This window comes from Magallana gigas, chromosome 8, assembly GCF_963853765.1.
Source record: "Magallana gigas chromosome 8, xbMagGiga1.1, whole genome shotgun sequence".
Classification (NCBI taxonomy): domain Eukaryota; kingdom Metazoa; phylum Mollusca; class Bivalvia; order Ostreida; family Ostreidae; genus Magallana; species Magallana gigas.
This window is the reverse complement of record NC_088860.1, coordinates 29,627,821-29,643,327: the sequence shown is the minus strand read 5'-3', so window position 1 is coordinate 29,643,327 and position 15,507 is coordinate 29,627,821. Positions and strand designations below refer to the sequence as shown.

At 35.0% G+C, this 15,507-nt stretch overlaps 1 protein-coding gene across 1 annotated transcript; it reads right to left on the bottom strand.

The window, feature by feature from the left end:
• Positions 1 to 189: 189 nt before the first annotated feature.
• LOC105337432 (uncharacterized) lies at positions 190 to 8,901 on the bottom strand. The gene is made up of 10 exons (XM_034474569.2): positions 8,896 to 8,901; positions 7,801 to 8,011; positions 6,891 to 6,985; positions 4,539 to 4,611; positions 4,318 to 4,448; positions 3,974 to 4,037; positions 2,833 to 2,930; positions 1,105 to 1,209; positions 779 to 925; positions 190 to 368 (listed from the first exon to the last, which is right to left on the bottom strand). Exons 1-10 carry the CDS (start codon positions 8,899 to 8,901, stop codon positions 333 to 335), a joined length of 966 nt encoding a protein of 321 aa, XP_034330460.2. The 3' UTR covers positions 190 to 332.
• Positions 8,902 to 15,507: the final 6,606 nt, after the last annotated feature.

Genomic DNA, 15,507 nt, shown 5'->3' with positions numbered 1-15,507 from the left:
GATAAAATCAACAACATTAAAGTTTAAACAAATGGTTCTTTTTAAATTTCAAAAAAGTAACTGAAAGGTAAAATATCTTTTGATTTACAAAAGTTTCATCTTGATGACAATGACAATTTTGGACAAACAAACAACACATATCATGGGTATATTAATATACATGTAGTTCATCTTGTTTCTGATTGATTAATGGGGGTTAATTCATAGAGTCTACAGTCTTAATGATAAAACCAAGGTGTGTGAGTTGTGGTATAGAGTTCTAATACATGTAGTCTACAACTGCAGCAGTCGGGCTTTATGGACTAAAACTTAGATATCTACATTTCTTTTCATCAGTCCTCTGTGGTTTTTCGTCTTTTGCCATTGAACTAGATGGAAAATAAATTGAAAACATTTTCAGGATATGATTGCCTGCTGGCCATTAGAGATATATTAAACCATCACGGTGCTAGGTTTTGAGTAAATTATTTTACTTTTTCTACCTTTTTAGTTGCAATCATGTGTAAAAGCTACTTATAATTATAATTGAATAAAAGGACACCAAAATTACCGAATTAATTGTAATTACGAAATGTGTATGAAATTTCTAATGATCGTGTCGTTTGATTTCGATTTTTTTAAAATTGTTACTAGTAATGTGACTTTTAAAGGTCATCACAATTAAAAGGTCAAGGTCACTAAGAACCTTTGACATTTGAAGCATATTCATATTCAGCCCTATTCATGGGGGTATCAGATTATAGTTCCCTGTTTTATATACTGAGCTGAGCAGACTCACGTGCGTCTGACATTTGGTGATCAGGTCGTCCACATACTGCACAGCCTCTCTCTGCTTGGTCACGTCTTGTCTCTTGGATGGACTCATTTGACTAATAGACTTTTTAATTACCTCCAGAGACTTTTTCCTAGCCTCAAATGATATTTCCTTGAAAAGATAGGGTGGGCAACAATGTTAAATTATGACCAAAAGTTAAACTCCATTTTGATTATTGATAACATCTCTACATACGATTTATGTATATATTGATACAGTGGCGTATATTGCAAATATTGCTTGATCTTTTCAAGAAAAAATGCTTTATTATCTTGTCAAGTTTCTCTTACCCATTTAGTGTCATCCTCGGTTGGTTCAGAGGAGAGGAATTCATCTTTGACACCCTTGGCCTCCAGCTTATACCTTTCCAAATCTTTTGCTATATCATCTACACTCTGTAACATTTGTAAGCAACTTTGTCATGCTGTAAATTTTGAATTTACCGGGTGGCAGTGTATACAAACAAGAGGCCAGCAGGCCTAGACAGTCACCTGAGTCCCATATCCCTCAGATTGACATGTCGGAGAGTCTCATATGTTTCCTTATAAAGCTTCATTTTGAAGTCTAAACCATAATCTGAGACTCCTCTGACTGTTACCCCGCTTTTATTGTTTGATGTTTGAAAAAAAAAATCATTCATAAACAAGAGATGTTTGTGAAACACTTATGCCCCCACTCTTGGAAACATCCACGAAGAAAATGAACGTAAACTGCAAATATTGGGAATTTTTCTAAGTCCAAGGGGCATAACTCTGTCGAAAATTGCTCTATCATACCCAAAATCAAACTTGACCTAGAAAATGTTTAGATAAACCTGTATACCAAATTTCATATCAATATGTGCACCCTCTGCGAAGAAAATTAGCGGAAACAGCAAATAACTGGAATTTTTCTACGTCCAAGAGCCGTAACTCTGTCGAAAATTGCTCGATTGTACCCAGTATCAAACTTTACCTAGATATTATCATGATAAACTCGTATATCAAATTTCATTTCAATATGTTCATCCCCTGTTAAGAAAATGAGCGGAAACTGCAAATAATTGGAATTTTTCTACGTCCAAGGGCCATAACTCTGTCGAATATTGCTCGATCGTACCCAATATCAAACTTTACCTAGATATTATCATGATAAACCTGTATACCAAATTGCATTTCAATAAGTTCATCCTCTGCGAAGAAAATGAACGAAAACTGTTGGTGGACCGACCGACAGCAGCAAAGCAATATGCCCGCTCTTCTTCGAAGAGGGGCATAAAAAGGGGGGTTGGGGGTTCAAAAGTCGGAGGAATCTCGGATTATCCATACCCCAGCTCCAGGGGCTAAAATTGTTGGGCAGTGAATTTCACAATTTAACATTGGGACATTATCAACATAAGAACACTGCACATCTTTATCTCCCATATATTATTCTATAATCGATACATTTCCTCTATTCGGCCACATTGGCCCTGCCCTAAGGCATGAGCCCCTGACCTAGGGGCCATGAATTTTACAATTTAGGTAGAGGTAGATGGACATCATAACCATGCAATAAGTTTTTCACAAACATATATGGGAATAGAGAAAATATGGCCATCTTCGTAACTGTAATTTTACGGATCGAATGGCAATTGCCGTGTTCGATTAAAAATGCGCGTAAAGTAATGTATGCCTTTATACAGGACGTACCCTCTGTGTAAATATACTAGTAGTCGTCTACGTAGCTTGTCTATATCAACATGATTCTTTGTGCGTAACATACAGATATTTAAAGTCATGGGGAAAATGCCGTTTTTCTGCAACAATACTATACAACGAGACCGGTTGTTTGGCAATTTCAAGAGAGTCAACTTTTGTTTGAACTTAATTGCAAAACGATTTTGAATTTTGACAGTTCGGTCAGCCCTCGTTTTCAATATAGCTAAAAATTATAGTTCAGTTAACATGTATACACATTTCAAAAATAAGCATTTTTAAATTAGAAAATGCTGGCTAATAAACAACAGGGCTTTCACAGTGTTTAAAGTACTCACTGACCTGTTTCCTTGCCAACAACATCTGCTTGATTTCACAGCCATAACATGTTGGCTTTTTCTCTGGTCGTACACGTTGAAGACATACAATGCATCGCCAGTCTGTAAGAATCATAAATTACATTACCAACCAAAAAGATACGCCACTTTCGGATGATATGTTATGGGTGCATTCACTTGTTGGTGATTTATATATAGGACAAACAACATTATAAATGGAAATACAAATATTAATATTAGCAAGTGACGCCCAGAGAATAGATTTTTCTTTAGTACACCCGATTGTTGGTAAATTACGGGTCCTCAACACCTTAAGAAAATTGTCTTAGATCATGAACTTGTATATTCTTTAAGGTGGTATGTAATATTTCTCGCTATTAATTATGGAATAAAGAATCATTCTATGGTGATAATTCCGGTCGGGGTGTGGTCAAATCCAATAAAGCACGAAGGGCTTTATAATTTTGACCACGCTCCGACCAAAATCATCACCTCATAATATTGAAAGAAAGATTCCTTATTACTTATATTTATATTATTTCCAATTTGTACACTTTAAAACAACATTTTAAAACCACTATTTACTTCGCCGCGCAGCCAATACAGTTCTTCGGTTATGCTATATAAGACACGTCCATTTTGTGTTACTCATGTTTTATGAAGTTATTGATCTAAAGGGTTTTAAATGATTCGTAATGTTATCAAAGACAGTTGAAAATGTAAATATTGTGGATTAAAAGTACATAATTTCATTGGTCTAGAATTTTCAAGTTAAATTTGGAATATTTTTGGACAGGTTAAAATTTTATAATCCCATGCGTGTTGTATGTTAGCGCAACAGTGTGTTGTGCAAAGTTGCGTTAGCGCGACGGCGTGTTGTGTGTTAGCGCAACAGCGTGTTGTGCAAAGTTGCGTTAACGCGACGGCGTGTTGTCAAAGTTGCGTTAGCGCGACGGCGTGTTGTGTGTTAGCGCGATGTTCGTTTATCTGAACGCGATGTCGCGCTAACGCAAATGGCCCTATCCGGACACCCTACCTACCACATTTGAAACCACTTCTGTGAGTCTCGACACTTACACTTCGTATAGTTATAAAAGTATAAATCACGGTGCGCTTAGGACCCTCAAAAGCATCTATGGACTCACCTTTTTTCCAAGAATCATCTTTCAAAGGCTCTGAGAAAGGTCTGATTAGATCCCCGCTACCAAACTAAACAAATTATATATTATCATGTCATATTTAAGAGAGCATTAAGGAGGCTGGATGGTCAACAACACTTACAGTCAGATCTATCTTAGAATTTCAATTATGAAGTTTTGGCCGAAAACTTTTTTTTTTTTTTGTAAAGAGAAACATATATAAGTTCAACTTTAAAATTTCAATTTTTCCTATGTCTGAATACAAAGCACGCCTTATAAAGGATGTTCATGTAGTCTAAAACAAAAACTTTAGCATCATAAAGAAGTGATGGGAATTGAACACAGTTTACATGGAGGTCCTTCAAGTCATTCCTATGCAGGTTCTTTTGGCGCTCCTTCTCCCGTCTCTTGGCCACACAGATCAGACACAGACCCCCACTGGTTCCTACATCAGACATCTTACACCCGGCACAGAACTTGGCTGATACAGGAGAGAAAGAGAAACTAGTACTATAGTATTAAATGTAGATACTAGTATCACACCAGTCCATTTTGTAACACATGTACCTACTTCTGCTCTCTTTCTTCTCCACTTTTTTATTTTCCAATCTCTTCTCCGGCTTCTGTTTTATTGAATAACTTCTCTGAAACAGTATTTTAAAAATTACTTTATTCAGCACATCAGTTTTCAGATTATCTTACACAGTTACAGCCTAAAGAATAAAATACAATGAGTCTTTTTAGCTACAATGTGTCTTTCAATGTAAAGTGTAAAAAAAAGTATTCGCGTGTGAGAATTTTTTCGCGAGGGGTACGAAAGCTTCCTCGTCGCGAATTAATATTTCTCATCGCGAACCAGTCATTGCTTTCTACGGTATATTACATTGTTATACTTTCATGTTAAATACTGAAATCTGATTGGTTAAGACGCAGTTAATAATATTTACTATTACCCTCAGCGTTAGCAACGCACTTGGCAACGGGTAACATTAAAAAATGTTACATGCGCGAAAATTATGCGCGTACGGTTCGCTGTAGAATTCACGTTATTTCTATATAAAAGCAGTAAAATTTTCTTAAAAATTAAGACATTCAGTATAACAAAATAAATAGTGCCTGTTTGGGAGGATAACAGTTGAAATTGACACCCCTCGAAAACCATTGTCAACCTCCGCTTCGCGTCGGTTGACAATGGTTTTCGTATGAACTTCAACAGAACAATCTGTCTTTCAAAAAATTATCGTAAGTTGTTATGTTCCTTTTTTAGAGACTTCCCTCATACTCCTACATGAAGGCTCGTTTTATGCATAATACAAAACGACGTTACGAGGTGTTCTATACTTGTAAATTACTTATAAAATAAAAATAAGATCTTTAAATTAATTTCAGCATGTCACCATATCTGTTGAGGCTCCATTTAAAGTTGCTGTTAAAATGACAAAATGACCCTGCAGGCTCCTTAAAGATTAATTATGATGTCTTTTTGAGGTCTTATACAGCTAACTCACAAACTGACAAAACATGGTATTTTAAAAAGTGACTTTAACATATTACTTTCAAAGTGTTTGTATGTCTTAAAAGACTCTCCACAAATGACGTGTCTCTCCGATGCCCTCCACAGTTTACTTAAAATACGGACAATATAGCCCCTTACACCCTACTGCAGATAAGTACATATCATTTAAAAGTAAAAACACGCCCCTCAATCATCCTTCATACTCGACTGTTATTTATTTACGATGTGACACTACTGTACAGGTCCTCTCCACACTACACACGAATGGACAGCATGTCTATTTATATAGTCTATGCTATGTACAAATCGCGTAGTTTTAAAATTACATCAATCATTTTACGTATCTTTACAGATTTCTTCTATGTTCAGTTCTAACATTTTATAGGTTCTCTTCCGATTTAAAATATCTTCAACACTCTTTCTGAGTCTACCACAGATGACTATATCGTATATCAGGTTTTTTCGCGTCATGTTTTTTCCGCGAATCATAACCTAGAACGGTATATAAAATTAACGCGAATCAAATTTTCACTATTCCAAAGTCGTAGTGAAAATATAATTCACGATTGTTTGATTGGTTACTATATTGTAGGGACAACTTGTCTTTTTGAGTGTTGTTTTCTAAAATGACTTCATAACTGATCTATTACGGATAACATGTAGTAACTACAAAATAATCACAAAGCGACATTGCATGTCTTTATCAAAGCTTTCTCCAGATTACTTCAGAAATGACATCTTTTTTAATGTCTCCTTACTTACTTACAAACTTACAAAATGCCTTTTTTGAGGTCCTGTACAAAATAATTACTAAGTACTAGTGCCGTCGTGTTTATTAATGCCTCCTGTCACAATAAAATGCTTTCTTTGGTGATCAATGCGGGATTTGAAGGTGGCGACGTTGTAGAAAAAAAAATACATAACCTGCATGAGCGGGTTTTATAATTTTTTTTCTCTAATGATTGTTACCTTCAAAACCCGCATGAATCATCAAAGAAAGCATTTCTTTGGTTATTTATACATCTTTCTTTTAACAAAATTACATAGTGGTTGTAAAACGTAATTGAAATTCAGTAAATTACTGTTAATATCATTATGTACATCATTAGCTAGCTAAAAGAAAATCGTTTCAGGACTTTTGGAATTTGATTCTGATATTATCATGATTATTTCGTGCTGTCCGTGATTTTTCTTAGGCCACTGTAGGTTTCGACCAATCGATAAACGGGGTGTGTATATTTCAGTCCTGTCAGTTTCAGTTGCTGTAGGTTTCAACCAATCGATAAACAGAGCGTGTAGATTTCAGTCAAGTCAGTTTCTATAGAGCTATGAATAAACTGTAAGTTTCTGTAAGAAATAGAGGGCGTTATACTCGGTAGCTGTTAACTTCCTCTACACATTACTTACGAAATGACAGCATGTCTTTTTGAGGCTCTCGACGCACTGAATACAGTAGTCGTGGTTTGATGCGCTGTATCCCCCACATCTGATGCAAAGCTGAGCTACATTTAAACAAGTCTTCATTTTACTTCCTTAATTGCAGTCTTAGCAAAACAAAATAACAAAACAAACAAATACAATGACATTGCTGTAACTTTTAAATTGATTATTAATGATTATTAATTATTCATTGACATAATATGAATAAATCATTTCATATCCCATATTTTGTTATTAGACGGACGACATTATACATGTAGCCTTCCTTTGTTTTGTACATTCTTTCGATTGTCTGGGGTTATTTATGGGGTATCCATATGCATTATGGCGTGACTTTTACGACACTGCGTGCACAGTAAATCTGTAAAAAGGTTCATGCAACAACTACTGCCTCACAGGTTGCCGGGATCGAAAGAGTCACCGAACAATTTACACTCCTTTAAGTGGAAAAAAATAAACTAAGTTAAAGTTTATTGTCTTGGGACAAATATTGAAATAGTTATATGTACTGAAAATAAAAGTTTGAATTTTATCTAAAATCAGATTAACATCTGATGGTTTTTCCCCAATCTTATCCAAATAACTATAAACAAAGAAAAACAAAAATTCCCGTCCATTGTCAAAATAATTGAATTCCTTTCAATATATTTTTGTGGCTCTCTGTAATTTTTTCAACTTTAATTCATTGATATCATTTTGGCCTACAAGATATATTTTACCGCACAAAAAGCTGAAGAGAAAATATAACCTTCTATATATAAATACTTTATTTGTATAAAGTATCATTATCAGGTTTTTTCCAATGTTAATTTCGATTTGACAGAATGTTTGAATATCATATGACAGCCATCCGACAGAACCAAATTGTAACACTTACCCAAAATGCCGCCGGTTTTGCAGGCGCGGGGGGTGTAAGTGATGGTGAAACTCCGGACAGTATCCGGACTTTTTGTCTCCATCATCATGGCGGCGGTCGTAGAACGGTCTGTCCGCGGCTGGAGGTAGCCACGGAGTGATCGCCTAGTTATGGTGTTTGTGCAGTTTGAATGGTTACTAAAGACCCGGGGGATCTCCGATTGATCGCTTATCTGTCAAAGAAGATAACGAGGGGTGCTCTTGTATAAACCAGTATTTTTGAGGACTGTTCACTGGGCAATGGAGTAGATCTCCCGGCTTCATCACTCAGAACTCGGCAACATCATCTGGAATGACCAGCAAAAAGAACGATCAGAATATTGGCATGCTAGAGTTTTATAATGAATCCCTGTGCAGACTCCCACCCCTTTTGGTCCCTTACAACTATGTGAATCTTTGCTGATTGATATCTTGGATTTGTTGAATTGTCTTGTAAAGCTCAATCTGTCAGCGGCTTGTGTTACAGGTTAGGGCGATGACAGCTCCAGTGCTGAGCGAACACACGCGATAACGCTGAGATGTCTACAGATCGGGGAGACCTTCAAAGACATTTAAATTCCTTTTGCACAGTTCTACATGTACTATTGTCTTTTGATTAATCTTAACGCACAAACAAACACTATGCTGTTTACAAAGGTTTTTTTAGGGGAAATATTTCTTTCAAGGAGTGCGAGGCTTTGTTTCTTGTCATTTACATGCTTGCTAGTACATAGAGATGGCTGAAATCCTGGAATTATGAAAACTTGCTTTTTATGTCGAATTATTATTTTATTTGAGATTCTGATATTTGGGCTTTTCACGAAGAAAAAACGTTGAATGATATACCTGTATGTTTCTAGTTTAAAAACAAAATATAATTATTTCCTTCTGAGCGAACACAACTCCTAGAGAGGTTGCCATTTAACCAAAGTTCAAAATAATATTTTATAGGTATTAGGTAAATTTAACCCTTCCTTGTCCTTTCCAATTCAAAAATATACGACTTGGTGGTGGGTAAAACAAAGGTTTGGCGAACGTTTTAAAGGTCTGTGTAAAAAGAATTGACGTTAAACCATACATCCATTCCTAAGAGATCGACAAGACTCAGCGACAAGACAATACACCTCGTCGGCAGTGCTGACAACGTAGAGATCATAATTCAACTGTTTGTGTCATTGCTTAAAACAAACAACTTGAAAATCATCTCCAAACGTCTGTATTATCAAACAATGGACAGATCAATAATCGATAAATTGGCCCCACTGAAGGGCGCGATATGGCGGGGAAAGCACAATTGTACCCAAATTAATAATCATAATTATTAACATGTATAAATATTTACATTTTTTAGTGTCTTTGACTGTGATTGCACTATGAATTGAATTTGTAACGTTAAGTCCAAAACATTTCATCATTGACTATTTTTTTATCACCTTATAATACAAAAAAAAAACGATTCCATTGAAGCAGCACCAACATTTATGGCGAGGGACACAGTACAACAAGGTGTTTATAGCGAGGTCAATAAGTTATTATTAACAAAATAATCTACATATAATTTATATAAAGCTTATGTCATGGAGATTGTAGTTGCCTCGTTACTCGGCTCACCATAAAGGGTTTTCATGGCAGTTCTTTGACTCATGTTCCACCTGTTAGGGCACACACTGAGATAAAATATTTTATTTTCTTAGATTTACAAAGCCTGGACGAATTATATAAACGAATTATGTGTAACTCATCGTTACTTCTTCATGTAACATTAGCCAAGAGACCGTGTTTGTTGCACATTTTATAAATGAATTTGCATTCTAGCAATACCCGGGCTCTGGTTGTAATTTTTTTCATAATCGAATTTCCATGATTTATTATACGAAAGCCCATTGAGCTCATTTTCGAAGGAAAAATATATTTTGATTAAGTTTTATTGCGTCCACGTGTATTAAACTTAATGTGTCATAATTGTTCCATATGGTAATGTTCGACAGGAAATGCAGCATTTCAAATTTAATCTAACGTCTTCCGTATTTCATACCCACGGACATCTCGAATTTATATCCCAAAGCTGTCGAACTCGAGATATCCAAGTTTAACGGTTTCATGTCTGATATCTGAGAGATTTTCAATGATCACCTTTCGTTGCCGATTTAAAAACTTTGATCTATGTATTCGTAACGAAAATGAATCCCATTGATTTTTAAAATATTTTCAATCTTTTATAGCATTGAATCATGATTTTTTGAAGTATACAGTCTCATAACTGCAGCGGTGTGTGCATTCAAATTGAGTAACGCGCGTTAGCGCGTTGTGGAAATTTGAATGCATATGTCGCTGCAGCTATGAGACTGTGTACTTAAAAAAATCATGATTTACTGCTTAAAATATGGTTTTTAACTTCTTGTCTTGTCAGCAAATGTGAACTTTGATTTTCGCTTGTGACGTTGCAGTTTACAGCGTTCAACGATTGTGACGTCATAATAAAACTCGTCATTTTAACCTTTGAGTAGCCTGTGTGTATTACAGTGTTATAACTGCCGTAGCTTTCAACACCTTTACAAGCAAAAAATATGTGGAATGTAAATATTCCAAATTCGGCTTGCGGCATCTGTAGGGGTATGGATGACGTAAACTGGGACAAATAACTTATCCCTCTCCCCATACTTTTTAGTTTTCAGTAACTAATATTTGTTTTCATTGGGAAAAACACATAAGCCTTCAAATGGCGGCAACTTCAGAAAAGTTGTGTGACTCAAACTATCATGCATCACATTCGTGTTAACCAGTTTCCTGAGTTAGCATACAAAGTACTAGGATATCCAATGGAAAGTATTAACAGAACTATAATAGATACATGGATATGGAATAGGACATTTCTGCCAATAATAAATATATTGATAATGACATTATAATAGTGACGAGTATCTAAAACATTTTAACTTATCGTTATACAATATAAGATACATGTATATAATAAATGTTATATTATATAACATATCACACCAGTTTGTTACTAACTGAATATATACATTGATTACGTAACACATATAAAAAACATCTGCGGGAAAGTTTGGTTTGCCTTAATTAATGTGAATGCTTTGAATACGAATATTGTAAAAGCTAAAACAAATCGAGAGTTATCATCAAAATTTTCAGTTCCTAGCTCTATAAAGGTCAGTCCATTGCAATCGGCAGGTGGAAGTGAGGTGGAAGGGTGGAAAAACGACTCTAACGTCAGAAAACTCTACGGCCGACATCTGGAGAGCTGGTCCTCAGGTGTGGGTGTGTGTGTGTGTGTGGGGGGGGGGGGGGGGGTCAGCATCCTACACATGTATATCTGAGCTAGACTAAATATCCAGTTTTAGGCTCTAGGCTACCTATGGACCCTCTAGTGCTTGTAAACACTCCAGTACTTGTCCCCTGATCTCCAGACGGTACTACATCTTCATCAAAGTGCCTCTTGACTTCTACGTTAAACTGAATATATCGTTATATCAATATTAGCATATCATGTAAGTGAATAATATTTAAACCAAATACTTTATACATCGTTATAGTGAATCTTTCTTCACAATACTATAAAAAATACTCATACTTTAATGAGAACAAAATTCAATCATAAAGATAATTTCTTGACATATTTGATTTATGATTTTGCATTTAAAATGAAGTGTAGGGGTGCCTAGTATTGCTAAATAAACAATATTTAGACTTACATGTCATCTTTATGTCAACTCTTCTAGAATCTTTTTTACAAAATTGATCATACGTTATTATGAACAAACAACTTAAAATTCACGATAATATTTTTTTCTGCCAATCAATGGCACAACTCACAAAAAATAAAAGAGGATCTAAACAAAACCATGGGATACTTTTATGCTTGAGTTTGAAAAAAGCTGAATTTTGTATATTATTTTTTTTTATTTCCATTTCATGAGATAATAAGACACACCACTGGAGTAACTGTAGTAACGCGAATTGTAATAAATACAAAATGTAATAAATTCCCGTTATTACATTTTTCAATATTACATTTGCGTTGATCTCGACGCAAAATGTAATAACACAAAATACAATAATATAAAATCCTGGACCATTCGAGTATTTGTAACCGGACGGTCATTATTTGATTATTTGTCCAATTAAATGTAAAGTCAGATTTTGAACGAATTAAATGATTTATGTACCGAAGGTCGTGCACACGATTTTTTCTTTAGCTTACCCGCTAAATCTATTTTCTCCAGAGAAAAGCTTAGGCCACCGACAACATCCCTCTACCTTGTCCTATCTTGAGCTGGCTTTTCTAGTTGATACCACTTGTATCTCTCCTCTCTATCTCTGTGAGAAGGTGCTTTTTCATCGGTATAACCCACGTGTGATCCACATCGATTCCCTCTATCATCATCGAGGGAGTTTGTGGACCGTGGTTTGCGACGAGGGGTGTTCTCTGGTCTTCTATTTGGTCTGTTCCCCTGTGGGTTTCAGTGGAGTGCCTGCCGGGTGATGGAAGTTTTCGGTTTCCTTCATGTGTGGTCAATCCATCTCCATCTTCTTATATTAGGTGTTGATATGTTTTCTTCTAGTCTTCTTTCCGTATCTTCTCAGTCCGTCTAAACTTAGGAATTGGCGTCAAACGACTGTTGGTACTGTCAAGGTTGTCAAATGCTTTCTCGAATTTAACGTAGACAACATAGAGTGGAGACTTCAATTCTTTTGACTGCTCCATATTGATATTAAAAGTTTTCTTTTTAAAATACATCAGATTGTCAAGATACATATGTACACGTTTTTGTGTTTTCGTTAATTAGCAACAACAGACATAAGTTACATTGCATCATTTTTTTCTTGCTTTTTTTTAAAATGTAGAACATTAAATATCCTCATTAATATTTTGTGGAGTTTCAGTTGTCCTGGCGATACGAAAGACATTGTCTTCTTTATGTCCGATCATGATTTGCCTCTACTTTTTATCTTAACAGGTCTAATAGATTGAGTTGATTTTAATTTGCGTATAAGCACTGTGTTTTATTTAAGGTTTGATCATGCCAGTCCACAACATCATGCTTTCATGCAAACCAACCTTTTTATCTCGTTTTTTTTTTTAATTCGCGACCACATCTCTGTATAATGCCTAGAACTTTTTACTTTTTGTAAGTTCGTACACACTTGTTTATTTACCTGCGTACATGTATGTACTATACTGCACATACTTGATACACATACATACACTAATAAGCTTTAAATAATACATGTAAAGGAATATTGAACTTTATTCTAACTATTTGTATTAAATATCAAAAACAAAATTTGTTCACCCTATAATTGTACATTACAGTATAGTACAAAAAATCAACTAAGAGTTAGCTTTCTTGGTTGAAGTGTAACGTTCAATAATTTTTATCAGTGAAACAGTTCGTACTGATTGTGTGAATAATCCATGAATATTTTCTCCATACTGTTATTTCAGGTATGCGAATAAAGATCATTTCCGTCGTCGTTATAACAGACAATACCGTCGGGTGCCAGGGCGTCAAAAATCTTTTTTACCAATTGACCCCAGGTGGATTTTTTTGTTTGCTTTTTGGATAATTGAACTTTAAAGTGACAATAATATCAAGATCAGATCAACATTGAGATTAGTTGTAAATGAATCCATGACACTTCTTAGTGTAATTTAAAAATAAATAAATGAAAGTTGTGAAATTTATTAAAATGCAAATGACTCGAACACAAGTTAAGCAACTTACCAAATTTCTCTAATTACATGTTACAACTTTCGGTTTAATCTGTATGGAATCGATTTCAGTATTGCATAATAAGTATATATAGATAGGTAATTCTATGTTTATTCAAAAAGTACAACTTTGGGCAATATAGCTCATCAGTATAAAATAATTATCAACAAGATTCCGACCCTAAACATCTCCGATCCTCAGCAATGTTCGATAACTCTAGAACCGTTTTAACAAGAGCTTGGACTTTCTGTGGGCTGTTACTATCTAGTTTGCTTATCAAAACAAGCTGTCAAAGATTGGCCTGCTTTCTTCTCATTCGCTAATAGGAGCTCGTCAATATGGTAGAGTTTCGTTAATATTCATAGACTGTCAAAACCGGAAAGTTGTTCGCCAATATCTGCTCTTCTGTGTAAAATTGACGTTGTTTCAGCGAAACATACATCTCTGGGTGAAGTCGGGCGGGCGAGTGTCATTGCATTCAGTATATTCATAATCATGAGTAGACCTCGCCTTCATCAAATCGGAGTTTGTCACGCTCTGCCCAAAGTCCAAGCTCTTGTTAAAACGGTTCTGAATTATCCGGAATATTTTTTATTCGTACCATAAATCTGTCTTTTATGTAGACAAATATAATGAGTTGTGAAGTGTTAATTTTACATGCAAGGAATCAACAAACTGCTTAGCTCAGTAGCTGATTGGTTTCACGTATAACAACTGAAAAGTGGGGTTTTTTTTTAAGTTTTTGAAAAAAAGTCCTCTGTTGAAAGAAATAGAAGGAGTATTATTGTTTATTTCTTAATGAATATTTGTAAAATGTCAAACTATAAATAATACTGTGATATTTGACTCATTATGATCGTTGCTGTTGTATAATTTGAATGATTGGTCAATAAAAGACAACAAAAAAAGATTGGTTTCACGTAGAACTACTATACACTGTGAAAGGGGTTCGACCCACCGATGCACCGGTACAGCCGATTTTTTTTAATTATCTGATCTTAACTTTTTTATTTATTCCAATAAATCCATAGTGGGCGAAATTGCAATAACTTCGTAAAATGCATTAATATCATCAGTAATTAAATTTCTTTTTATTTCTATTCATTTACAAAGTTTGAAGGATGATTTACATTTTTATGATGAAAAAGATACTTTGAGGCAGAGGAAGAGACCTTAAGTCTAAGACGGGGGTGGGGGAGGGCAAACCCCTGGTCAAGTGTTCCAAAGTTCACAGTTTTTAGCATGTATATTATATTGAACTTAACACACACTAAGATCAATGTATACAAGTGTACTGGAGGTCATGTAGATAATTACATACATAAATAGCCATTACTACCAGGTAATCGACCGTGCACTTTCGAACAAATCCTTTTTTAACTGAAACAAAGGAAAATGTGTTATTTAATGATGGTATTCTATTGATTCATCACCTCAACAAAAGTTGATGACATTCAACAATATTGGAGTAAAATCTAAAAGGTTTGTAAACATTTTGTGCATGGTTTTATTTGTTGCACACAACGACAGGATTTCAGGAATCCTGTACTGATCCACATTGGCAATATTCTTGGAGAGTAACAGCTGGAGGTTTTGGCAATTTATTCAAAGATTCCGTTGCATGGTGTAATTATTACTCCAGTAATAATTTTATAGCATAGTGATGTAAATATCTACAGGGGAATATAACTTTCGCCAAAATACGAAGAACTAAATTACAGAAGTGACGATCAGTGTAATTCTTAACAGGATACATTTCCAAGGATACAGGGTTTGTTAAAACAGTTCCTCTTTAAAAAAAAAAATCCACAGAATTTTTTTTTTACTCGCACTGCTTGAATTTTGCAGATGCTAAATTTGCTAAAAAAATTGTATTGTTGGGTACTTTTATTACGGTCTACAAAAATTCCTCCGAAACACTGTTTGACGTACATATGTAGTGGTTGTAGGTTTAG